Below are 25,993 nucleotides of genomic sequence, written 5' to 3'. Positions count from 1 at the left end.
CAACAAAAGCCACGAAGGTCTGTTTTTTTCCAGTCTGCAGAGATGTTGTGTGGCGTGCACTCACGCAGCCATCGTACACTACGTTCAGAACATTCACGTGAAATGTGTCAAACACCTTCAATTTTATTAGCAGCTCTGTAAACAATTAGACGTCTAATCCAGCTTTGTTCTCATGAATAGCCCTCGTCCCAGGGCGCTCATCTGTGTAAATACTGCAGTTTTCCCATTTCATCTCTGATTGGATGCCTCTAACCCTGCAAATAATGCAAATAATTATATTTTTCTTCTGAGACAAGAACTGGAAATATTTTTTCTTTCATTTTTTTACCTGTCTAAAGTTTACTAGACTTAACGTCGTGACTTGAAATTGCACATGAACCTTCTGTACACGCTTTGCAGTGACTCAAGGATTTATTATTTTCTGATTAACAGTATTTTATAATCCGTTGGCTGCTTTGGCATAAAACTTAAAGCGTGATCAGATTACTGGTTTTGCTCCACCTTACTGCTCCATAACTGCTGTTTTTGTTTAAAATGCTCGAGAAATGAAAATGAAATAGGATAACTTGAATTCAAAGACAAACACAGCGGAGTGCGGTTAATATGTGCTCAAGTGTTTGCAGATTGCAATAAAATGGATGAATATTTAAAGTCACTTGTTTGGACAGTGTGTTTTATTATGTTCGTGCTCTAGTCTCACTGCACTCGGACCTTAAATGAAGTTCAGTTTCCGTGTGTTTCTACTCCATGAAGGCTGGTGAAACTGATTAATTTTCATTTGCATGTTTTAAATAATAAACCCTGTATTTTTTATTCCCATGAATCCTGCTGCTCTCTTTCTTGAGTCTCCATGTTGGAAACTCCGGAGGTAAAACCAGTTATTCATGAAATGAAGTCATATGTTGAGTCTGGCGGTGCCGCACGTGTTTCCTGTGGAGACAAATAGCCAAGCTTACCTCTTTTTTTCCTGTCTAATGTAAGTAAGACGTTTATAATAATTTCAGCTGTCAACACCAGACCTGAAACATAGGTTTTACATCTTGTACCTAATGAGGTCTTTATCAGAGCAACACTACTACAGTCTTTCATTAAATATGCATAAGCTTAGATTCAGGTGTTGACATAGCGTTGCCTTGGGAGTTCAGTGAAAAATATGTTATGCGCTCCAACCGTTTAATGTTGAACTGTGTTCTTTTGAATCCCCCTCAGATTGCATCATCACTGTCTTGTTGAGGCAGTATCACCCACTAGGAGGACGCATCCACACGTACACTCGCAGGCACTGGCTGGTTTTTCTCACATCGATTCACTTTGAACAACTTCAATTTTGAATGATGTTTCATGTCTCTTTCCAACACCCCACTGTGCTCGCGCCTCACTGGCACTGCAGCCGTGTCTTGGAGGGATAGCAAAATGCCAGCCCTTATTCACTCCTCGCAAACAGCTACCAGCTATCGTGCTCCTCTGAAAAGCACCCATGAAAAAACCAGCGGGGAACATTTGACAGCCAATCTTTAAGCATAAGTAAGACAGGAGGCAATGAGAGAGGAAGACATCTAAATTCACCTTTTAGTTCAATATTTGATGCTGCTGAAGACATCTTTTCCTTATTGTTGATTTTGAAATATTTATGCACTTTATCCAATAAGATTCACCTTAGAAACAAACCCAGTAAAGGCTTGATTATTCTTTTGTTTCACATGAGACATTTAGACACCGTTCAAAGTTTGTTGTCATGGTTTTTGGCCTAAATTAGGAAACTAATTAGAGAACATTGAAAAAGAGCCGCATCAACATGCCGTCCTTCAGTATGCAGAAACATGCCATTGTGGTATTTGGGGGTTTTTTTGGTTGCCAGTCAGTGAATATGTTGAGTACCCATACAAAGTACAAAACCCTCTCTTTAACTGTCATGTTTGAAAGCTTGAAAGCCTTCCTCATCTTTTCAAGAGCAGGGATTGCTATCATTTGTCTTGCAAAGCTTGAAAGCTTTCAGCTTTTTTTCTCAGCTGAAATTGCTGTAATTCATTGGACAATAAACAAGACAAAGCTGCGGTTTTTGACAGAATTGTTAGGAATGCCAGTAAACCGTGTAGGAACGAAAACAAGACGCTGGCGTTATCGCGGACAGGCCGAAGTCGACCGATTATCCTGATGAATCTACGTCAGATAATACGAGGAATGCAGCGGTAATGTTTTGCTTTTAGTTTTATAACTACTGCCTTAACTCTCTTAACAAGCTGAATATTTGCTGTTACTGTATGTACAGAGAGTTAAAGTATGCCAGTACCTGTATGTGTGTACTTGCCAGGTTGTTCAAACACAGTGTTCAACAGCAGCTCACCTCCACAGCACCTTTTCTTCACTGAAGGATCCTTTTTGGTCAAATAGCTTCAATATTCATATACATATTACATGAGTTTTCTCTTCATCCTCCCTCTAGTGTACTTGACTTTTGAAAACAGAATGATAATTAAAAAAATCAGAAGGGAAAGAGACAAAAAGTCTGTCTTAAATGTGGATGTCAGGTAGTCTAGTTTTCATCTTCTGCTGCTCTGAGCTCGTACTGTGTTTGACTCTCCATCTCTGACTGCATTTCATTAAAAATGCAGAAAGTAAACGCGGCTTTCAAAGCCACACCTGTGGAAATACCTGGTCTGCAGAAATGAGCAGCTACAAGACGTGTCTGAGCTGCTTAGACAGTGTTGTTGATGGTTGTTTGGCGTCTGCTCCCTCCTCGTTTTTATTTGCATGTATTGATTTGCTGTACACTTTTAAAATGTTGCAATAAACCTTTTAAACCTGTATGGCTTTAAGCTGTTTTTCATTAAACAGTAAAGAAGAGCACTAGTATGACGAGGCTGGGGTTTAATAATCATGACTCTCAGTGGAGTTGGACAGCTCCATAAATGTTTCAGTCCTGCAGTTTTGGTGTGTTTTGAACATTCCTGCTGATTGCGATGATCGCTGCACAGAAAATGCTGTTTGGAAAATAAAAAAAATCTTTATTTGGAAAAATTCTGTTGATGACAGAGAGCAGATTGTGACGGGCAAACAGAAATCAAATAAAACTGTTTAAGTTCTATTAAAATAACTTATAACAGCTTGTCTTTATCCTGTTTTCCTTCTCTCACCCCAGCCAATCACAGCAGATGGCCCCGCCCCTCCCTGAGCCTGGTTCTGCTGGAGGTTTCTTCCTGTTAAAAAGGGAGTTTTTCCTTCCCACTGTCGCCAAAGTGCTTGCTCATAGGGGGTCATATGATTGTTGGGTTTCTCTCTGTATGTATTATTGTAGGGTCTACCTTACTATATAAAGCACCTTGAGGCGACTGTTGTTGTTTTTTGTCGCTGTATAAATAAATATAAATAAAATTGAATATAACTAAAACGGTGCTCATCTTTACAAACAAAATCGCTCGAGACTCTAGGAGATATTTCCAAAGCTAATATAATCCTTTTAAAGTATTTTTCTCCATATCACATCAGCCACAGCGTTCAGATGCTTTTTTACATCTTTTTTAAGTTAATCCAGTTTGGTAATAAAAAAAACAACTTACTCTAACCTCCACTGTAAGAGATAAATACTTGATTTAAATTATGCTGATATTCCTTTGACGTTTGTCTTTTTGTAAATCTTTGAGCCACGTTCAACAATGCTGACATTTTTACATCTGCTTGTCATGTGTATGTGTCTGTGGGTTGCTAGCTTACATGCATGTGCACTACTGAAAGTGTTTACATCACAGAAAATGGTTTAGCAGCTTTCAGAGTAGTTTTTAGTGTCAGAGCCAGCGAGGTTTACCATTCTTAGTCCTGTAGTAAGTCAGGTCTGTCCCTCCCAGCTTAGCCATATTTTCCTTTACCTAACTAAGCTGTTTGTAGTGCCTGAACATAACCACTGAGTTAAAGTGACCCTAAAAAGAAGTGCAAATACAAAGGTCCCAGCTGGTGGGCTGAGTTGCTGCACAGGGGTGTCCGAGCATTAACAGCAAAGGTCACTTTGTGTGTAACAGAAGGATGCAGGTGGACTCTGACAAAGCTGGATCATCACGCCACCTTAACAAAAACATATTCAATAACCGACTGAGCTTAATGTTGGAACTTCAGATGAAGAGTCCAAGTGTGTGTTTGTCACTTTATTCGGCAGGAAGTGTATATAAAATAAATATTTATGCAGTAACGCCTTCAGTATAACCTAATTTATAAAACCAGTGAACTTCTAAAATGGGTAAGGGAGCAATGATAATTAGTATGATGAAGTTCCATTAGCTGACACACATCACTTCACATTCGGATATTAAAGGACACGAGTACATGCGAGTGTGTCCATGCATGAGATGAACTGATCTGCTGTGCTGTGGAGTTTCTGCTCACGTCCGCAGCAGGTAGTTTGCAGCTGCATCTCAAGCGCTGACATTGATTATGTCTCTCATTTTGATCATTATTGTTAACGGCGGCTGCTCACACAGATATTTACTCTATGTTACCGTGACAACGTATCACTGCTACTGTAAATGACACAGTCCGACCTCAGAAACGAAGACATGAAAGAGGGTCAATGATTATGTTTTGGGAGTTTGTTCATGACTGTGAGGATCACAGCGATGCGTACCGCACAGACACGCCTCACTGTTGAGTTTATTGTTCATTTTGTTGTTTTTAAAGCAATTTTTGTCAAATGAAATTCTAATTTGCTGCTCGGTGCTTTGCTACAGTAAAGTTTGTATTTATGTTTGTGCTGATGTTTAACAAGGCTCTTTAAAGGTCATGTAAGTTGTTTTACTATCATTTTTCCCCCTAATAAGCTATCCTCATGCTTCATTTAAAAAGAGCATGTATGGTCCTGCACATATTAACCCAAATCTACAAGTTGCTGCCAGCCTTGTTCATTAGCTGCATAAAGGTCACGCATCGAGTAATGAGGCGAGCTGCACAATTCCACAATTAGACTTTGTTCTCATCAGTTTTGGGTGGGACTGCTGAACTCTTATTTTCTCACTTAATTTGACCTGAAAGGATATGTGAAAAAGTCAAAGGCTTAACGATTGACTGAGCATTTATGCTTATTTGTATGCTGTTAGTTTGTGGTCACAATTTTACAGCATTTATTTTCAAACCAGTAGTGATAAATCTGTGAAACTGCTTGCATGCCGTATTATTATTCATGATGAGTGAGTGAAAGTGGATCGAGTGAAGTTGTGCTTGCGTGCAGAAGGCAAACTCAGGGCTATTTGTTCTAATACAAAAACGATTTTTACCACGACACATCAAAAAAAGGCGTCTCGTAACCTTTTAGTGGCGTCTGTCTGTTTTGCATGACGGGGCACATCGGATGACCTTTTTCCCGTTTTCCCTGTGCCACCTGAAGTCACGGAGGTGTAGCAGCGAGCTTTCACGCTCGCGTTATAATCACTCGATACTGGGGGAGGAGGAGACGCTTAACAATTTTCCATCCCTCCACCTTCAGCATCGGACACACCAAATTGATTTTAATCAGGCAATAAAGTAGATCTGATCCTCCCTCTGTTGACTCACTTTCATGCCCCAAAGAGGCCGACCTGATCGACTTCTCTGATGGATTTTAGTCATAACTGCCAACAGCGGCATCAATACAGACAATCTCTTTCATTTCAGTTGCATTCAGAGAAGACTGGGGCTCGGTTGGTGTTTGTGGAGAGGTTTCAATAGTTTATGTCTCAAATACTTTGATCCTTTAATCCCCGTCCTCCTGACATAAGAAAAAAAAAGCACGTCTAATAACGTCACAGTTTTGTTTGTGTAATTGCTGTTTCTGAAATAAGCATAGAAAAATTTGACTACGGCGATGCTGGAATACTTTGCATGTGTAAAGTTGGTTTAAGTATCTGTGTACTGCACACATTGTTAGTACTTCTTACAGTTGGTGCAAATGTAATTAAGGCTTAAGGGGCAGATAAATAAAGAGCCAGCAGGAGCGTCCTTTCAAGGACTTTATAGGTTTTACATTAAAATACAAATTGAGAACTAATTGTAGTCGGGGCTGTATTATTGTAGGCTGGTTACCTTACAATATGAAGCTCAGTGGGTGACTGTTGTTGTGATTTGGTGCTATATAAATAAAATAGATTTGAGCTGAAACTACTATCTGACGGCAGCATGGTGATATCTAACTGTAAATATCTAAAAACAGCATTTTTTGATTTTGCTTAAAGCTGAATGAAAACTGAAAATATTCTCTTCTTACATCTCGCCACCCAGTTGCCAAGTTTTGCCTGCAGTAGACCAACATAAAATCCCCAAAGCTGTGATATTCAGAGACCCTCCTTGAAAAATAATTTCCATTTTAAAATGTGACCTTTATGCAAAGTTAAAGGGCAAACGCACCCTTCAGGTCCACCGGTCCATTGTCCTGTGTCCGTCTTGTTTTGCGCTTCAGATCATATCAGATTTATTTTACCCTGGAAACGTGCGCATAACCAGGGCCCTTCAAAAATAATGGGTATATGTGATAAAATTGTTGCACCGAGTGTGTAAATCCTGACATTAGTTTCACATAAATATGTATGACGATGGAAATGGTTTGCATAAAAAAAGAAAAATACTGGAAAAGGCCAACGAGTGGTCACAGTTTACAAAACCACAAATGCTGTTTTATCTTTGCTTTTTTTGGTTCATTCAAGACTCTGCAGGGCCTTTCATACAAGCCTATAATACAGATCACACTACATATCTGCAGGGCAAAAGGCTGCTCTTCCTGTCCCACAGCTTTGGAAAGGAATTGAGATTTTTGTCTCTTTTAAGAAATATTAATGGAGGCAGACTGGTTTTTGCTTGAGGCTGGGATGTGAGAAGCACTCAGTGTTGTTCCCCGCTTTGTTTAACATGTAATAAATATTTCTTATCATTTTCTCACACTCATTACAGATACTAAACCACTTATATGTGCATTAGCATTAGCATTAGCAATATGATAACAGAGAGTCAAAATAAATTAATGAGTTATTGAAATGCTTCTATTGTAAAGGTTACAGGATGTACTTCAATAATAACAGCCTTGTTAATATGTACTGTGTGGTTGACTTTTATGGCTGTTAGAAGTTACAGTTAAATACTTTATTTCTTGGCTCTATTGTATGAAGATGGCAACAGCAAAAAAAAAAGTGAATTTTGCTGTAAAACTCTGTGATTCACTAAATTTGTTGAGTCATAGCAGACGATGATAAACACATTACATCCCTAAAGTGACTCAGTAAACCATAAGTATTTAACCTAACCTTTATTTAAACCATACTGCACAACCAGTGTGAAGACCATTTACATGCATGAAACTTCCTCATTTGCATTCTTCCATTTCCTTTCTTTTGTGTAATATAGTGTTTTTCCTCCTGACCCATCAGGGTATGGACTCCACTACACGCCTAAAGGTGTGCTGTGGTTTCTGCATCAACATGTTAGCAACAGATCCTTAAGTCCTGTAAGCTGTGAGGTGGAGCCTCCATGTATTAGATTTGCTTGTCCAACACATCCCACAGATGCTCGATTGGATTGAACTCTGGGGAATCTGGCGGCCAAGTCGGCGCCTCAAACTTAAACTGGTTGCTGTGATCCTCAAACTGTTCCAGAACCTTTCCTGATTTGTGGGAGGGTACGTAATCCTGCTGAAAGTGGGAGCACGGTGTATGTGCTCTGCAGCATGCTTAGGTGGCAGTGGTCCCTGGCAATAAACTTCCACATGGATGGCAGGACCCAAGGTTTCCCAGCAGAGCATTAGCATAGTTCCCAGCAGTGTAACATTGCCTGGACATGGGCACCTTGACTGATGGAGCTCCATACACAACAAACTGCCATTCTTCACCTTTCTACCAGAATCAGCATGAACTGGAATCTGAGCTACAGCAGCTCGTCTGTTGGATCGGACCACACGGACTTCACTGCCCATGTTCATCCGTGACCCTGTCGCTGGTTTACCACGTTCCTTCCTTGGACTAGTTTTGTAGAGTCTTACTGCTGCAGACTGGGAACTCCCTAGAAGAGCTGCAGTTTTGAACCTGCCAATATCCTTAAGCTTGCCCATTTTTCCTGTGTCGAATACATCAACAAAGCACATTAACTATATTTATAGTGGTGTTGTACAAGCAGAGGAGGACGGCCGTAGTGATAGATGAAGCTATACTGAACATCAGGACATTTTGTTTTAGATAGATCGATGACACTGTACATTTCTTTAAAAAAGAGCTTTATGCATGAACAGAGCAATACTCCCGGGAAGCATTTTCTTTAGCCTTTGGTTCATATCCCAGTAAAACGATCACACCACTATCATGGCTTATAAGGCCGGTTTGTGTTGTGAGTAACATTGGAAGGGACATGTTGGAACGAGGCTAATCAGATCTGCGTAAGCTGACTCCCAGCTGTGCAGCTTTGCAGATTTCACTGATAACTAAAGTGGAAAACCTTAAATAAAGGGCAAGTCCATCTTAATCACATGTTTCTATGGTCCAGTGGTAGGCAATGAGACAGAAATGTCACATTAGCCAAGTGAAGTGGTGTTTTTTTTTTCACTATATAAACAGTCAAACTATTGTTGCTGATTTTGGCTTCACATTAAATAATCAATTTTGGCTACGGCCACTTAATAGGTTAAAATGTAACTAATATGTGATACTATGGAACAGCATAATCGCTACACATGACTCTTATTATAATTCTTAGTCACTTGTGCCACATATGGCTGTGTGGGGTTCACAGAGAAGAGGTGGGCTCACACAGAGAGACGCACTTTCTCATTCACACCCAAGTAATTTAACACGCATGTCTTTGGCCCTTTGTGGCACAGGAAGAAGGTTCAAAGTCCAGTTGCAGTCCTGTAATACATGACCTTTTTCAGAGGATTTTTAAAATAATAAATATTTTTTTAGTAGTATTGTAAGAAGATGATTCTTCTCTGTCTATCAGGTGTCTGTTGGAAAAAGTCTGTTGGATACACTGAAAACAGCAGATGGGACGTCAGTCTTTAAGAAAATCCCTCCGTCAGTCATTTATCTCACATGCTTTAACTGTAAGCCATGTGCCCACAGCAGGATGAATTCCATATTTAGACTCGTTTCAGTTTTAGAGGAGAAATCAAAATGTAAATATATATATAATCTTAATTCAGTCACTCATTGTTTTATCTTTTCTAACTCTATAGCTGAAATAAAGAATGCAAACATACTGTTTTTGTGTTGTTTTTTTACGAGGTGATTTTGAATTGAAGTCGAGTATGGAGTTGTTAAATAACGGCCGTCTCTTTGCACTGTGAGGAGGCCGGGAGGATGTGATCCCTCACCATAACGGCTTCACTCCACTCTGATAATGCTGTTTAATCTGGAGGCTACACCCAAGGCACTGACATGCCCACAGCCTCGCAGTGGAAACCTTGACTGGCACTTCACCCCTCAGTGATGACAAAAACCCCGTCTACTTAAGCAGCTATTACTCCACCTGATTGGTAATCATGACATGGAGTGGGGCATAAATCTCCCACACTGCAGCTGGTTAAGATAGAGGTCTTTGAAGGAACACAGTGATTAGGTGACCTTGGATGGAGCACAGAAAGGGGGCCAAGCGAGGAGCGGCTTTGGGGGGTTGTACTTTTCTATTATTGGCAGTATAATGACACATTCTCATGCAAATGATATTCACATACGTAGGTTACAGCCCATTTTTAAGAGCTTGAAACTGTACAGCTCCAAGCACATCTTCATTTCTTACCCTGCTATTCACACCATCCTCACACTCTTACTGATTTCATTTGGACAAACTAAGAAGCAAAAAGTTTTTCTTCTTCTGATAAATTCTCAAACAGCAGGTTTGCTGCATTGTTTACACAGTAAAAAACAATTAAAGGAAATCTGGCCTCACACTGAGTTAATACACCTAACAGCTTAAATCAGCACCTCTTCAATGGTCTTTGGAATTAATTTGCATCTGAAAAAGCCAACAAAGCTCTTTCATGTGGAGATGATCTCGATGTATAGTTTAGAACAAGAAAATTCGTTTGACACTTTGGTTTCAAACTGCTGCATTTTGACCCCTGTGGGTAAAGTGGATGCGCTCATTCACAGCTGACATGTCAAATATGAGGTCTGAATTCATATTCTAGATATGCAGTTTGCAGGTTTTACTAAGCTGAGCTTCTGAAACAGTGTCCATGTTTTTATTAAAAAGTTTATTGTGCTAATAATGCATTTATTAATCGTAATGTAAACATGTTATTCTAGCAAAATAAGGTTGTTCATGTCAAAAAGGCAGTTGTATTTACAGACAGCAATGTGGATTTTTTTTAATGCCCCGGTTTCTCGACTGGCATCACAGATTTCAAAAGTCTGTCGGCTCAGGTGATGAAAATCATCGGATAGTCTCCGAGGTAGAGTCACAGAGTCCTATTTATAAGTTCCTTGCAGTAGAGTGAAGTGCACTCAAAATACTGGAAATATCTGCTATATGTTTCTGATGTTCCTGATGTTTGAATTTAAATTCATACATATGTTTTTGACACGTGCATATTGTATCAACAAGCACAGCAAGTCAGACGCTGTCAGTCAGGACAACAAGGCAGCCAGCAGGGTAAACAAGGTGGCTTTTAGCAATGTGAGAGAAGAATCAAAGTGACAGTCACAGCAGTAACGTTGCTATTTAAACATGTGTAACAGCAGCGGCGTACATGTCTGTGTCATCAACACGGATTTTGATCACGCTTTAAGCTGCACGTCTTTGTCATTAAGCAGCGGAGCTACGCAGGAACTCCGATTTTTGTAACTTTTTGACCACTGCTGCGGTCACCGCTCATGGAACAAGAGCCAGGGTGACAGAAAACAACATTAATAATCCTTTAAGCTCTTAAGTTTCAAAAGATTACTTCTGGCTGTCATGTGGGTGCACTGCCACGCTGATCCATCTGCTAAGTGTTTCCTTTCCACTACTGTTAATTAGCCCAGTCCTCAAGACCCACTTAGCTTGCATGTTTTGCGCTGTAGACATCCTGCAGACGGCTGCACATCTGATCCAATTAAGAGCTACACATTCACCTGACACCTCAGTCAGATCAGGTGTGAAGAGCTTGGTTCTCGTTCAAGTCAGAGACATTTACTGTAAAATCTTTACAGGCAATTATAAGACATTGCATAACATTCACATCTTGTCATAAGAAAGCACGGTGCGGCGCCTAACCCGAGTAAAAGCTTTAAGATGCTCATCATAAATAAATAAATCAATAAAATGGGTTTGAGAGAATTTCAGGAAATAAAAGAAATCCCCCAAAATCAAATCAATAAATCCCTGTACCTCAGCATCAGGTGAATTCATTCTGATTGTTGTTGGCGAGACCAGTACAGACCCGTCACAGTCTGATAAAATCACCTCGCTCACCTTAATATTTGCGAGGATTAAGTTACTTTAACTTCACCTAACTGTTAGCAAATGTTTGTGCAATAAGACAATAAACTCATCAAAACCCCACAAAGGAAATCAGAATGTTTTGAGAGCTGTTTTAATATGTTGTGAATCTTTTAATAACTGTGATAATATGAACAGTAATGATTGTTATCGGGATTCATTTCCCTTGCGCACTCTTAATGTTATTGAAGTTGTAACGCATCAGATAATGTGTCAGATATCAACATCATTCATGCGTTGTTCACATAATTCTTGTAATATAGTTATTTCTTCATAAATGCATCCTCGGCGGTGGGATAAAAGGGTAGGAACGCAGCTTAAGATCGCTCTCATGAATCATTCATTGTTTACTGGTGCAGGGATTTGTGCCAAGGAGCAGGAGGCCATTCCACCATTGTCTTCTGAAACTTTTCATACGGTGCTGCCTTTTAATAATTTGTTGACATGCCCCTGCTGTTGTTGCGAAAATAAAAGTGACCTCTCTCTGCAGTGAAGGTCAGGCGGTATCTAATGAAGGCCCCAAAGCCTACAGCATTGATTTCTCACCCGCTTCATGGCGAGAATGCAGAGCTGCTCAGCATCGCCACGGGGGATGGCCGCGGGTACAATCTGGTGTTTCCTGGAGACAGTTATGTTGTATCTCAGATTCTGTAAACAAAATTGCGTATCTCTCTTAGTACATTATTATTTTCTCACGTCTCAAACAAAGCTCTGTCTCGAGCTGGCTTGGAAAAAAAACTTCTGTAGTCGAGAAGAAAGAGATTTAGGGCAGCGGATCGGACGTGCCCGTAAACGGGCGGGCGTGCGTCCAGGAGAGCTGTGACATTCTGCAATCGCTCATCAGCGAGCAGAGTCACGGCACTCTCTCGTCTTCATATGCTGATCAGATTTGACGCGGATGGCATTTAAGTCTAAATAGCACATGGCGTATGTCACTTCTAGAGATACGCTTGTAATAAAGATTCATTATGCAGGTGCGAGGCGTCATTGAGATGCATCGCACTACTTTGCATCTTTTGGCAGATTAAAGATATGAAGATTAAGGGAGAGACCGCATTATACTGTTGTTATGCTTAATAACCTGCTTGGTTTGGCTCACAGCCCCACACTCATCCATAATGCATGTGACCTGCAGCTGGCCGGGATGCCAAGTGGACTCTGACGCTGTGAGACGTTTGAGATCGCTGATGTATGTGCGCGTCTGTGGACTCTATAACTCTGCACACTCTGAGCACATCAGGCACAAACAAAGACCTTTTCCGGTTGTGACTTCAGCCCACTGCAGATCAAACCCGCGTCAGTGCGTTCACCTTCACCCTGTCACCATTTCATGGCTCGTCCCTCCACAGAGCACTATCTGCTTGTTAAGTGCTGACGTATCGACCTTCTGAGAATACTGTTTCCAGGTCAAAGCCTCGACTGCGTAGGCTCAGGCTCTCTTCTCTGTATAGTCCCCCACTGTTAGTATAGATAAGTCTAAAAGAGTCGTGTTTTTCTTCCTCAGACAGGCATTCAGTTTTTGGGGATATAAGATGGAATATTCTTGTGCTCACTGACTCTTCCCCTTTTTAAAATTTCATGATATTTCTGTAGCTATCTGGTAACTAGCCTGACTTTGTTATCCCTCCAAAGATTTGCTATTTTTTTTAAAAGAAGACAAACAAAACATAAAGCACAGTAATATCTCAGTCTTCATTCAGTAACTCTATCGCTGACTCCAAATTTGTCTAATTTGAGTCTAAATGTTTTGTCCATTTCTTTTTCCTTCGTGCTGCAGTTTGTCGCTTTTTTGAAGTTGCGGATATGAAGGCTCATTTGGAAGCAGACAGTCTGTGTACTTGTGCTGCTGACTGAGAGCCGTCATGATTTTGTGTCACAGTCACTCAGGTCTTTGTACTTATTCCTTTCATTCTTATTAACAGCACTCACAGGATCAGTGGTCATAAAAAAGCCTCTTGTGTGTTTTTGACCTTCTGATAAGTTTGACCAGAATCTTCCACACGCTCATGTTCGTGCATGCCAGCATGTCTGCATGTGTCACTGGCATGTTTGCTTTTCTCTGGCTGCTCGATGACCTCGACCACCTTAAATATAGCATGGGCCCATTGCATTGCCCTGTCCTGTCCAGAGGGGGGAAGTAACTAATTACATTTACTCAGTTACATTTACTTGCGTAACTTTTTGGAAAAAGATTTTTTTAGGAGTAATGTTACTGGTTCCAATTTCATTGTACTATGTATGACTGTGCAATGACAATAAAGAGTTATCTTATCTTTACTACACTGTACTTTTCACTTTGAGTAAAATTATTATGAAGTATTGCTACTCTTACTTCAGAAAAAATTCTGGCTACTTTACTCAGTGTGAGTAACTTCAGTGAATAAATAATAAACACGCTTTAACATAAATGCATTAGACACAAACACAAACCTGCAGTTTATGTCAAAGTGACACTTTAATGTTTTTCTATCTGCTGAGCCTGTTGGAGAAGTAAAGTAACACCATGCATATGTCACTGGGAGTACTTTACTCTGTTCAAATATTTATATATATATATATATATATAGATAATAATATGTCTCTCTCTCTCTCTCTCTCTCTCTCTCTCTCTCTCTCTCTATATATATATATATATATGTATTGCGAAATAACTTTTTCTCGATAGAAAAATTAAACTATTGCGATAGGCCTCATCTCTCTTGTCCTCTTAAAAAAAAAAAAGAACAGCCAATCCAAATTTAGTAGCGCAGAGCCTAACCAATCACAGCCGCAGCGTCACGTCACGTGACTTGTTACGTACAGCACAAGTGCCAAGGCGCACATGTGTATTTGTTTTTGCAGCCGGGCTGCCCAGGTAATGAAGGAAATGAGTTTGCCGACTAGAGAAAAATCAACCGAGAGCGTGAGCGAAGGTTGCCGAAGAAAAAAACGTTGATGGTTCCAATGCCGGAGAGCTTGTCGAACGGAAGGGCCATAGAAGTTCCGTAGTGTGAAGGTATTTCGGCTATTTCAAGTCTGACAAAAAACAGAGTAGCGCGCACTGTAAATTGTGCCGAAAGCAAGTCTGGAAATACAATAAACCGGTGCATGCTCAATCTGTGACTGAAAGCGCTAATTCGTCATTCGGCTTTTGTCAGACTAAAGTCACTGTTAGAACTGTTTGAAAAGCTAAGCTATACAACAAGCAGAGATTGAGAATTTCCTTTTAGTTCTCAGTTTATTTGATATTGACAAAAGTTAGTCAATTTTGTCTGTTCTTCTGTAAAACAAACTAAGATTTATTTTTAGAATTAATATTTTGTTTCTAAGTGGAATTGACAATTTAGTAGTCTGTTTTGTTTGTTCTATTTTGAAACTTAAACGCTTTAGCGGCTGCCTTTTGTGTAGTTTGCAATATTTGCCTTTATTTATCTGAAAAAGTCTCATGTTCCTTAAGTACATCTACCCTGTTGAACTTATTATGGGAGATAAATATTTAAATTAAAACAAGCTGCTGATTATTTCACATTTTACTTGTGAGCAACGGCACATTTAAATCTTACAAATATAGTTATTTGGCTTATATCGTGATATATATCGTTATCGCCTGAAATGAAAAAAACATATCATGATATAAAAAAATCTTATATCACCCAGCTCTAATATAGATAGATAGATAGGTATCACCTACATGATTATTTTATAATCATGTTTTTTGGGGGGGGTTTCAGTCTTTCAATCGAAATTTGCACTAAACTTTATATTTCTGTCTGATTGTCTCATTTTTAAACCTTAAATCAGATGTTATGATCAGTTACTCAGTACTCAAGTAGCCTTTTTTACTCTTACTTGAGTAAAACTTGGTTGAGGTAGTGCTACTGTTACTCTACCTACCTCTGGTCCTGTCACATTCCCACACAGCGTCCTGCTGAATGTAGCACCGAGTAAGTCGGATGAGCTGCGAGCAGCTTATTTAAGAAGCAGCCTCTTGACTAATAAATATTCTCAGATCAGCTTTTTCTGTTTCAGCTGTGCAGCAAAGCTGGCGTTAAATGCACCTTTTGCAGTCACGTGCTGCACTGCTGCTTTTACAGCACAGGTTTGGTCGAACAGGCCTCTGGCTTAAGACTTATCCAGTGTACCATATTTTGAACTGTGTGTCTGATGCAACTGAGGGGATTATAAGGTGTTAGCAGTTTGTAGTTTACCTCATTGGAGTATAATATTGTTTACAAAGATTTATAGAGGCCTAAGCTCTTGTGTACGTCTGAATTTAATGGGAGAGAGCAAACAGGACAGTGGATGCCTTATTGCAACATGCAGGGTGAAGAAATATGTTGTGATGTCTGAACGCTCATGCTACAGCATTTCAGGCAGAATAATTGGCTCAACACTCCAGAATTCTTACATACAAAAAGGAAAAGAAAATGATCAAAATACAGGGTATATACTACAAAAGACTGCTGGCTGGTCTTGCTTGGGTAGGTTTGCAAACCATCTTCCCTGTCTGCCTGCCTCTTAATAACTCATTCTTCCTCTGAAAATCTGGCACATTTCAAAGGCTCAATGACTTTAATGAGCCACAGTGTTGTGCCAGTGCGGCTGCTGGTGTCTGGAATGAAGCTCGGAATAATGTGCCCGTCTGAGTGCCGGGTTGTGTTTCCCACTGCTACAGTAATGCAGCTCGTACGGCTGTGTGCTTCACCTGCAGAAGGTGGAGCTCACCTTTGCAAAATGTCTTTCTTGCTCTAATTTTGTTCTCCTGCAATCATCACTCCTGTGATGTGTGTGTGTGTGTGTGTGTGTGTGTGTGTGTTACGGCACCAGCTTCTTATGAAAATACAACAATCTTCAGAATAGAAGAGGAACAAAAGAAAAGTGGAGCAGTTAGTTTCCTTCAGTTGTGCGTTCGTGCCCCTGTTGTCCCCTAACAGCTGCAGGGACGGAGCAGCCTGTCAAGGAGAACCTGTTTGGAAAAGCAGAGGGGAAAGATGAATTGACATAAGAGGTCATTTGCTTTGCTCACATTTGGCCCCTTAGCTTTGAAGATGAAGTGGCATGAAAGGAGGTAGAACATCAGTGGGTAACTGGGTTGCTCTGAGGTCCAGGGACAGTTTCTTTCATGGTTTCCATCACTAGCTGAGGAAATGGCCCTTCTGTCACCAGCCCTCTGCTTTTTAGGAGTAATCAATTCAGCTCTGAAGGCATAGGAGACATCCTCTTAGAGACTTCGGCAAAGTGAGCGTGTCCCTGCCATCCTCAATCCCAGCATGTGCTTATTGATGCTTTACTATTTTATGTAAATAATGTAGTCGCAATACTTAGCTTTTATATAGTGTTTTTCTTTTTCCAGTGCACTGAAGCCAATGAGCTCCTACATGCCACTGTTAAATAATCCTATAAGCAGTTGTGTATAAGATCAAGAATGCATGTAGAAGAAGCTCCCTGTGGAGAAGAAGACTGGAAGCCCAAATCTGAGAAACTAGTCAGTTAATTGGTTAACTGAGGTCATAAATGGGGACCTTGGGAGACGCAGCGTGGATGGAAAAAAGGTACAAAATGTCCTGAAGGGTGAACAAAGGCTCACAGTTCTGACCACTAGCACTAAGAGATATGTCACAGGAGCAGGGAATAAATGACCTGCTCTACAAACCATCCAGAGTGCAGGTGGGAATAGTAGGGAAGAGGAATAGCACAGGGGTAGACCACCGAGAGCTGAGCAGTGCTGGAAGAACTGGGAGAAAGAGGTGTGACACACCACCAGTACCAAGTGACTGGTGGACCTAAGAGCAGAACACAGCGACTTCCCAGAAGAAGAACTAGTCATCCTCACAAAGGCAGACATCCAACAGCAAGTCTGCAGACTGAAGAGCTGGATCTAACATCTAACATTATCCACAGCTGCTGGCTAAAGAGGCTAACAGCACTCCATGACTGAGTATGCACGAGTCAATACATGAGCACAGCTCAGAAAGCTAACACCAGAGAGCCAAAGCACCGGCTCCTGGTTGGTAAGACCAGGCCTAGATTTACTACAAGAAAGAGTACGACTCACTGCCTCATGCATAGATACTGCACCAGACTAAGAGTGTGCTAATAATGTTCATCACAAACTCAGTGGGACTGTGGAAAACAGCACTGGAGCCCAATTTGAAGGAAATCGCACAACGCAGCAGCTAAAGAAACCCTACCAGTGGTCAGAAAAGGCCAGATCCATACAGGCAGGACTGTAGAACAGCTGACAGGAAGTTACACACTGCTTTCTAGTGGTGGGCGGATCGATCCAAATATCGATTATATTGATACCAAGTCGACATCGGTATCGGATCAATACTAGCTTAAGGTTAAGTTGTTTACATATTATTTATATTTTCACCAGTTGTTGTTTTTGTTGTTGAGAATTGTAATTGTAATTTTTGTATTATAGTTTGTAGTGCTGGGCGATATGACGATATATATCGTGTGGACGATAGAAAAGTTTCTATCGTGCCATTTGTCTTCTATCGTTTCTATCGTTTCTAACCCTAATTTAATAAATTATTACATAAAATATATCATTAACCCTTTACAACCGGTCAGAGCAGGCACACTCCGTTTTGCCTAACTATTTTTAAATCCCTGTAGAACTGGAACCACGTAAGGTAGCGCAATAATTGTTTTTGCATATGAAACCGAGTTGTACTTACATCTTATTCTATTAGCTTGCCCTAGGTCACGGTTTCCTTCCACATATAGCTTTGCAAAAATTGCATAAAAAGCGCTTCCAGCAACAAAAACATAATATTCCAGACTTGCAGCAACAAAAACATAATATTCCAGAAACACGCTTTGCCGATCCGATCAGCTGTTCATAACACTTCCTACGTTGGAATATAAGTCAGCGTGAACTATCGCATGTCCGCCATTACCTGGCCGAAACCGGAAGTGACGTCATTTTCGCGGAAAATTTAGTTTTTTAGCTTCAAAGCCTATTTTGGTGTTTTTAAAAGTCATGTTTGACTTTATGCTTTTCTGTATCCTTTGTGGGATGCTTAGAAGTCAAATTACACTGTTGGAAATAATTTATTTTGATGCACATGCTGTTTTTTTTGCAAATTTGCATTATAATATTTATTTTCATTTTTCCTGTAGTATATTAAAATTAGTGTATCTCAAACATAAAACTATGAAGACACTCAAAATAAATTTCTTGTGGTTGGAAACTATTTTGTGCAACTTTTTTGTATTTACAGTTTTGAGGGATAAGCCTCTTAAATTTCTCTAACTAGAAATATATCTAAAAAACAAAACAAAAACGATTTTCAATTTTTTTGTAGTTTATTGCACTTTTTTTTGCAATTTATGTAGTTTCTACGGACTCAATGCATACATAATATTAAAATTTGGGCTATAACGGTTGTATTGATGTATAGCAACTTGAAATGCTCCCACAAATGGCACTACAGCATGTAAAATGTAAACATAAGCTCTGGCGGACTTGGTTCTATGGTAGGTCTTAAAGGGTTAAATAGCCTGTGGCAAATATATTAGTGTTGTCTTCTCACTATACATACTCTGAACTTTATGCTAGAGAAAATAAAGTATGAAAAAATGATATTTTTCGCAAAGAAACTCTGTCTTGTGGTTTTGCGACATGGTGCTGCTTTACGTGCACCCGGATTTGCGACATGCTTTACGGTAACTCAAAAGAAAGACTGCACCCTCTCCACTCGCTGTTTACAGACTGCACACTTTCCAGATGACCACAGGTCAGGTGGTATATCGTGATATATATCGTTATCGTGATATAAAAGAATTCATATCGTGATAAATATTTTTTCCATATCGCCCAGCACTAATAGTTTGTCAACAGTACTTGTTTGTTTTAAATTGTTTACTGGTTTGCTTTTTATTTATTTATTTTATTTAAGATTTTTCTAAAAAAAAAAAAAAAAGAAAAAAGTAAGTAAGTAGTAAGTAAAATGTATTTATATATCACTTTTCACAGATAAAAATCACAAAGTGCTTTACAACAAAGAAAATGCCAAATGAAAAGAATGGAAATACAACAAATAACAATGTAAAACAGTAATATACAACATAAAAACAACAAATTAATTAAAAGCTTGCCTGTATAAAAATGGCTTCAGCTGCTTTTTAAAAGAATCAGTGGATAATAAAGCATTTTCTATTTAATTATAAACTTTGTCCTAATTATGTCCTGGGTTTTAACTATTTAATAATAAAAAAGGAAACATCATAAAAACACTTAAGGTCATGAAAATGATTTGAGATTTAGCAATTCAACGACGCATCCACCTTATTTATTGAAAAGCATCGATATCGGTGATACTGGCTCGATACCAGAATAAGCAGTATCGCGCACCACTGCTGCTTTCTTCCTTTAATACACGAAACTCATTTAAAAACTACTTTTTTATCTCTATTTTTAAAATTGTTTGATGATCTGAAAATGTAAGTGAGAAAAAGAAAAACCAAAGAAACCAGGAAGTGTGTTTAACTGTGGTTCGTCCAAGACTCTATGTAATTTGTTTGATGATGTTGAGAGAAGCTCATTTAACTGCCAGTGACACCGGCTTACGTGGAAATTATTTGTGCTGCTGTAATGAAGTTTTGAGAAATATTGGGCTCAGAAGGACAAAATAAAGACGATGTGCTGCCTGGACTCACCTTTTTACCTCAATCTTAATTATTATTTTTCTTTAAAGTTTCGAGTGCTTTCATGTGTAATTTTAAAAATGTTCCCCTTTAAAAATTGAGAAAAGGACTTTGCATATTAAAAAAAAAAAGGCCTTGATTTAAATGGTAAGATTTGAAATATATTGCATCAGAGGGAATACGAGGAGCGGAATGGATGAGATGTTTGACCTTTTCAGATTTGTCCCTGGGTGGTGCATTTGCCGGAGGGGGCAGGGAGCAGCGGTGCGTTGAATTATCACTCCCACTGTTGAAACGCTCCAGACCTGATCCCCCACTTGCTTCACTCCCACCACTAATGGGTTAGGAACACACTGGGAAAAAGATGGAGCGAGCGAGCAGGAGGGGGAGTTAGAGCCCGTCTGATTGTCTGTGGGTTAAGCTTCGAAACAAATTGCGGCTTTCGCTGTGCTGAGGGGAAGTAACGGCAGGTCATATTGTGGTGTCAAATCTTTAGCGAAAGCTGGTGTCATTCTGCAGTATGATCGAACTGAGTCTGTGACAGCTACCGGCAGGAAACATGTCAACGCTTTGATAGATGCTCACTATATTGAAAGGCTATGATGACTTTTTAGTTGACTGGGCTTTCACTGAACTCCCCCTGTTCCGCCATCAAGTGAAAGCACAACACCGAGAAGGCAGAAAGATAAGAACAAACTCGCCGAGTTACTTTGTAATAGTTTTCCAAGTCACGAAGGACATCGCGTCTTTGTTAGAGCAGAGTAGCTGTCAAAAGCACAATGCCTGGGCAGCGCCAGTTTTTTTTCCTGTACAGAAATGTGTGGCCTCCTGCTCTGATAAAGAACTGCGGTCTGCAGACGACATGCCGCTGACTTAAGGACAGCTCTCTGCTGATTGTAAACTAAGATGTGCATACACTCTATGTATGTGATCTCTGTTTCTCCCGACTTCCTGCACTGATGATGATAATTCTGCGTACAACAACGCCTCTTCACACAAGCATTTGCATTGAAAGTGACAGAAGTCACGTCGTCTCCATTCACTCCTGTTCTAGTGTACACCCAGCTCATGTTTTCTGCTGAAACATGCGCTCATGCATGTGTTTGCTCAGTGCCATCACCTCATGCTGCATCTCTTCTGTCTCCTTCTCCACCCCTCTGCTCACGCCATCCAGACATCTTGTGTGACGTAGGGGAATTTCACTGTCACAACCACGACACCTGCGTCCCCGAGGACTGGCTTTGTGACGGCGAGCCTGACTGCCCCGATGAGTCCGACGAAACTGATCACGCGTGTAAGTTTCTCATTCCATCCATTTCTTACTGATGCACAAAAACCTGCCATATGAAATTCTGCCATAATTCCTCATTTGATACAAAGTTTCATGTTTGCAGACTGCAGACTCACACTAACAGCACACAACATTATCTATGTTTGACCCAAAAAGGTAATGTTGTTTTTATTTGTTTTCTCCCTAAAGTCTGTGGTTTCCTCCTTCATGCAGAACAGCAGCTTTGGTGATTCTGACGAAACTTATAGAAACAAAAACATAATTTAAACACATGAAAGGAAAAAAATGTAAATATGTATTTAAATCTATGATTTGAATCCAGGTCAATCCGATTGTGGATGTCTGCTACGGGTTGTGAAAGTATGCATGCAGCATTTACAGTCACATTTGACACTTTGACTCATTTTGATGTGACTGAGATAGACTGAAGCTGACCACAGCTGCTGATCGACTCTGTGCCTCCTTGGATTTCTCCGTCTTTTGGGATTTCCTCTGGATTCTGTGGTTTCTTACTGCAGCTAACAGTCTTGCTAGCTGCATGTGATGTGGCAGCACTGAACACAGGTGTGAGCCGGAGTTTTGCTTTTCTGTGTTAGGCTGCGATAAACTGGTGACGTGTCCACGGTGTACCTTAATTCTTACCCAATATATCATGCCATTTTCTCAGCACGCAACAGTGGGATAGTTGGAGATATCTTCTGTGGGACCAGTACTTTTTAAATTAACACGACACATCACCTGAAATGCTCGTCCCTTTTAAATTCAGTTAAATAGTGCATGTAGAAATTCATTTGTCTTGCAGATATGCGAGTGCTTAGTGCACTGCTGTGATTACTCACTTTCTTTAGTGTGTTATGATGAAATGATCTCTGTTTACAGAGATGACAGTCCAATAAACTTATCTGGAATATGATTTTTTTAAGAGCTAATGGAGATGTGTCTGATCTAGTTTAAAACAAAAACATTTTTAGCACATTGCAGCGATCACAAAGCAATTACTTGGTGGGATTATTGCAAGTGCTGCATGCAGACGGATATGAAGAATCAGCTTTTCCCATCCCAGCACAGTCGTGCAAACCTTCATTTATCTTTCACGTCTGATTGGTTTATGTATAATCTCTGGAGCATTGTTATTTACAAACATATATTATCTTTAATAAAGAAACGCAGCAGCACGTTCGCAGTACTGTGACATAGATGGGTCTTTGTAAATCATCATGACACTGTCACTGTAACACAGCTGAAAAAGGTAGCACAACTAAATTATTAACATTCAGCCCAGGTTCCTCATCAGTGTGAGTTATCGGGCATAATTAGGACTTTATAGTTTTGGCAGTGACATCTGTGCATAAATTGTCCACAGCGCGCAACAATTATTTATGCCCTCGCCTGCAAGAGGTCATGTATCATGTAGGCTTGTCGTGGCTGGCTCGGCTTGTTGCAGAGGAAGATGAAGGACCTGATTACGTACGTCTAAATTAAATAATTACACTTAGCAGATGTTCACAGCTGTATGCGTGCTCGCTAATGTACAACAGTGCGTACGCAACAGAGATGTGGTCTGCTGAAGAAACTCCCCTGCGTCTGTGCATGCTGAGATAAAGCAACAGCCCTCTGACATTAGACATGATCAGAAAGTACAAACGGGACCTCGCAGGATGGATTGTCTTTCTCAAGATAGAAAAAGTAAAAGCAGATAGCATGACATTTACTGCTGTCTCTTTTCGCCGTGGAATCGTTGTTGATAAAGTGGGTTGCTGTGGGGTTTTTCTGTGCTACTTATATAAGTCAACCTTTAATATCTCAGACTTGGCTTATTGCCTTTTTCTAAACACATCACCACCATTATTCCCACAAACAGTTGTGTAGGAGAGCGTGAAGCTTTGATTGCTACAGAAACTATAGACTAATGTTCCCTTCCCTCACCACATATGTTAGCTCTTTTCGTTCCTTCGCTTGCCTCGTGATTTGAAAGATGCTTTCGTTGTTGATGATGGCCGGCGAGGCCCAGCGAGCCGTGTGTGGTTGGGCTGTGAGTGCAATTGTCTGGAAAATAACCGGGACTGGATGTATACGTCCCTAAAAGGAAGGAAGATCATGACAGGAGTCGGCGAGTGAATGGTGGGTAAATGAGAGACTCTCCTTCATTACTGAACAAGAGCCTGTAATCATACCTCTGTCGTGATTCAATGCAACATATGATTGGACAAGATGGGGAACAAAATATTTTACATCAACAAAACTGAACAAGCTGCCAGCTAGGGCTGCCACAAACCATTATTTTAACAGTCAACTAATCAGATCATGGAGCCATTGGACGTAAAACGTACAGCTTATTGCACCAGCAGCGTCTGCTCTTATATAACTATCATTAGCTTACAGCGTGAAGTGTTTCAGGTATGTGCTAACTAAAAATAAAGACAAGATGATAGTTTAATAAACTTTTAATGAAATTTGCAGATTGTCTCGGCGGAGTTTAATAAATTCAGCCGTCTGCTCCTTGCTATCAACTTTACACAGCTGCATTCTCACCTGAAAATATGTTAGAAGTTTATTTTGTGACCCAGAAAGAGTAATAAGAGTAATATTATAACTAAGTAGCTGCCGCCATTGTTGGAAACTGAGCAGGGCCGCGCTATGAATTCTGGGATAGGTTGGGCCACGAAGGATACACCCGACCCATCCTTCAAAGTAGGACACATTTATCGGCCTCATTTGGAGAAGTCTTCGAATTTTGACAGCATTTGACGCGTTGCTGTGATGTAATCGGCCTACAAATGCGGCCTCTGAAGGATGCGGCCCCTACCGGAGTTGCTTCTTCTTCTTCTTCTTCGGGGTTTAACAGCAGCTGGCATCCTTGTACATGCAGTGCTGCCACCTTCTGTTTCAGTCCGTTATTACACTCTTAAATCCTGCTACTTATTCCTGCGTCTTTCAGGATCTTCCAAAGCTTCAAACGACACGTCGACTATTAAATTAGTCGTCAATGATTTTGATAGTCGACGTAATCGTGACTACTCGACTAATCGTGGCAGCCCTTCTGCCAACAAGTGTCATGTTTATAACCTAACCACCAGCACTGAGTAAGGCCCCACTCAGCACAAAACTTTCAAAGTGTTTTACGTTACAATAGATTTTAAACTGAAAACCCTGTGAGCACTGATGAGTTTTACTTCATGTAAAACGGGCACACTGGGCCCCCGCTGGCTGCTCCCAGCAGACGTTTGATAACTTGTGTGATTGGCTGCTCTGCCACCTGTGATCCCTGTGTGACAAAGGTTTGAATATGACAGATACAACATAGTTTCTCCACTGCGGCCATGGGCCGAGGCTTGTGCTCTAAAAAGACAATCAATTATGTTTTCGGTTTGTGCTGGCACTTTTTGTTTGCTTTACCTTGCAGAAATAAGACCTTGCATATTCATCTAAGGAATTTTGCGTGGCTCATTACAGTGGATTATCCGTTGATAGAATCCGGATTAGATCAGCTTTGCCTTACAAACAAAGACACACGATTGGAAAGTGCCCTGCCTTCTGAAACGACAGCAGAGACTGCAATAACCTGGGAACCAAGCCCCGCGATATAGGATGATGTTTACCAAGTTAAAATAAAATCAGAGGATATTTGAAGTTGTGTAGTTTATTTTGGGCAGAGGGGGGGCAGTGAACATTACACAGAGGAATTTGTTATCTTAACACATAAAATAGCTAATATACAACAAAATTCAGTGCCATTGATGGCCTCTTTCCTTCATCCTCTGGCTCAGCGAGAGAGATGTAATCACTGCAACTTCAGAGTCTGTGGGGAGAAGGAAGAGGAAGGTGGCCTTGGATTGCAATACCTAGAGACTAGAAGGAGGCACCAGCTTATCCTATCAGCCCCAGGCCTCACGGGATTGAACAGATGATGACAGTTATTCAGGGAGCTGTGAAAACAGCCTGGCTTCAGGAATGGCTGAAGAATACTGAGCAAAAAAGGCATTTCTCCAAATGTGTAAGTGTGGAAACAAATGTTTTTGGTGGTCAGCCTTTGCTCCGAGGGCAGCGTAGCACCCTGGGTGGGGAAAGGTAACGTGAAAAGATTTAGTATCTGCTCAGAGTCGAATAATCGCATTCCAAGTTTGTGCATCCCAGTTAAAAGGAAGTCTAAATGTCAAGGCAGTCTCAGGACACAGCATCTGCTCTTAGCTGGCATGTGTGGTAAAGTGGGACAGTCATAATTCACTTTCTGCAAATGTATTTTATAAATACTTCAAGTGCTAATGGCTGTCATCGTGCAGCTCTCTCTCAGTCTCTGCATTCGCGGTACACGCTTGCACGCAGCGTCTTAGAACTTTAATCCTTGGTGAATCCTTCAGGAAAGGATTTCATGGACTTTTGGCTGGTCTCAGTAGCGCTGCCACGAGGAGCTTTGTGATTGTGGCGGACATGCAGACCAGTGAGTCCTGTGATAGAACAGTGACTCCCAGAGGAAAAGACAATAAAAGGGGTCAGTGGCTGACTTCAAAAACATGGTCACAGAATCTGTTTCATGGCCGTAGCGTGGCTCGACCCAGTCACACCGATGTTGATCTCAGTGTGTCGAGGCGACTGTTCAAAGACGGCTCTCTCGAGGGCTCCTTTCTTATTCCCCTTTAACAACAGGAAGGA

The 25,993-nt window shown here is 40.5% G+C and overlaps 1 protein-coding gene across 8 annotated transcripts in view; it reads left to right on the top strand.

Annotated features, from left to right (window-relative positions):
- lrp1bb (low density lipoprotein receptor-related protein 1Bb) overlaps positions 1-25,993 on the top strand; it is a 260,158-nt gene that overhangs the window by 51,089 nt on the left and 183,076 nt on the right. For 7 of the 8 annotated variants that reach the window (XM_063499988.1, XM_063499992.1, XM_063499985.1 and 4 more), the window contains exon 2: positions 21,227-21,346. The exons of the other annotated variant lie outside the window; for it this stretch is intronic. In XM_063499988.1, coding sequence (XP_063356058.1) covers positions 21,227-21,346 — 120 coding nt within the window. The remainder of the gene's footprint in view (positions 1-21,226; positions 21,347-25,993) is intronic. 8 annotated transcript variants of the gene reach the window in all.

This window comes from Pelmatolapia mariae, linkage group LG16_19 (genome assembly GCF_036321145.2).
Source record: "Pelmatolapia mariae isolate MD_Pm_ZW linkage group LG16_19, Pm_UMD_F_2, whole genome shotgun sequence".
Lineage (NCBI taxonomy): Eukaryota > Metazoa > Chordata > Actinopteri > Cichliformes > Cichlidae > Pelmatolapia > Pelmatolapia mariae.
The sequence above is the reverse complement of the archived record's forward strand: the minus strand, read 5'-3'. Positions and strand labels throughout refer to the sequence as shown.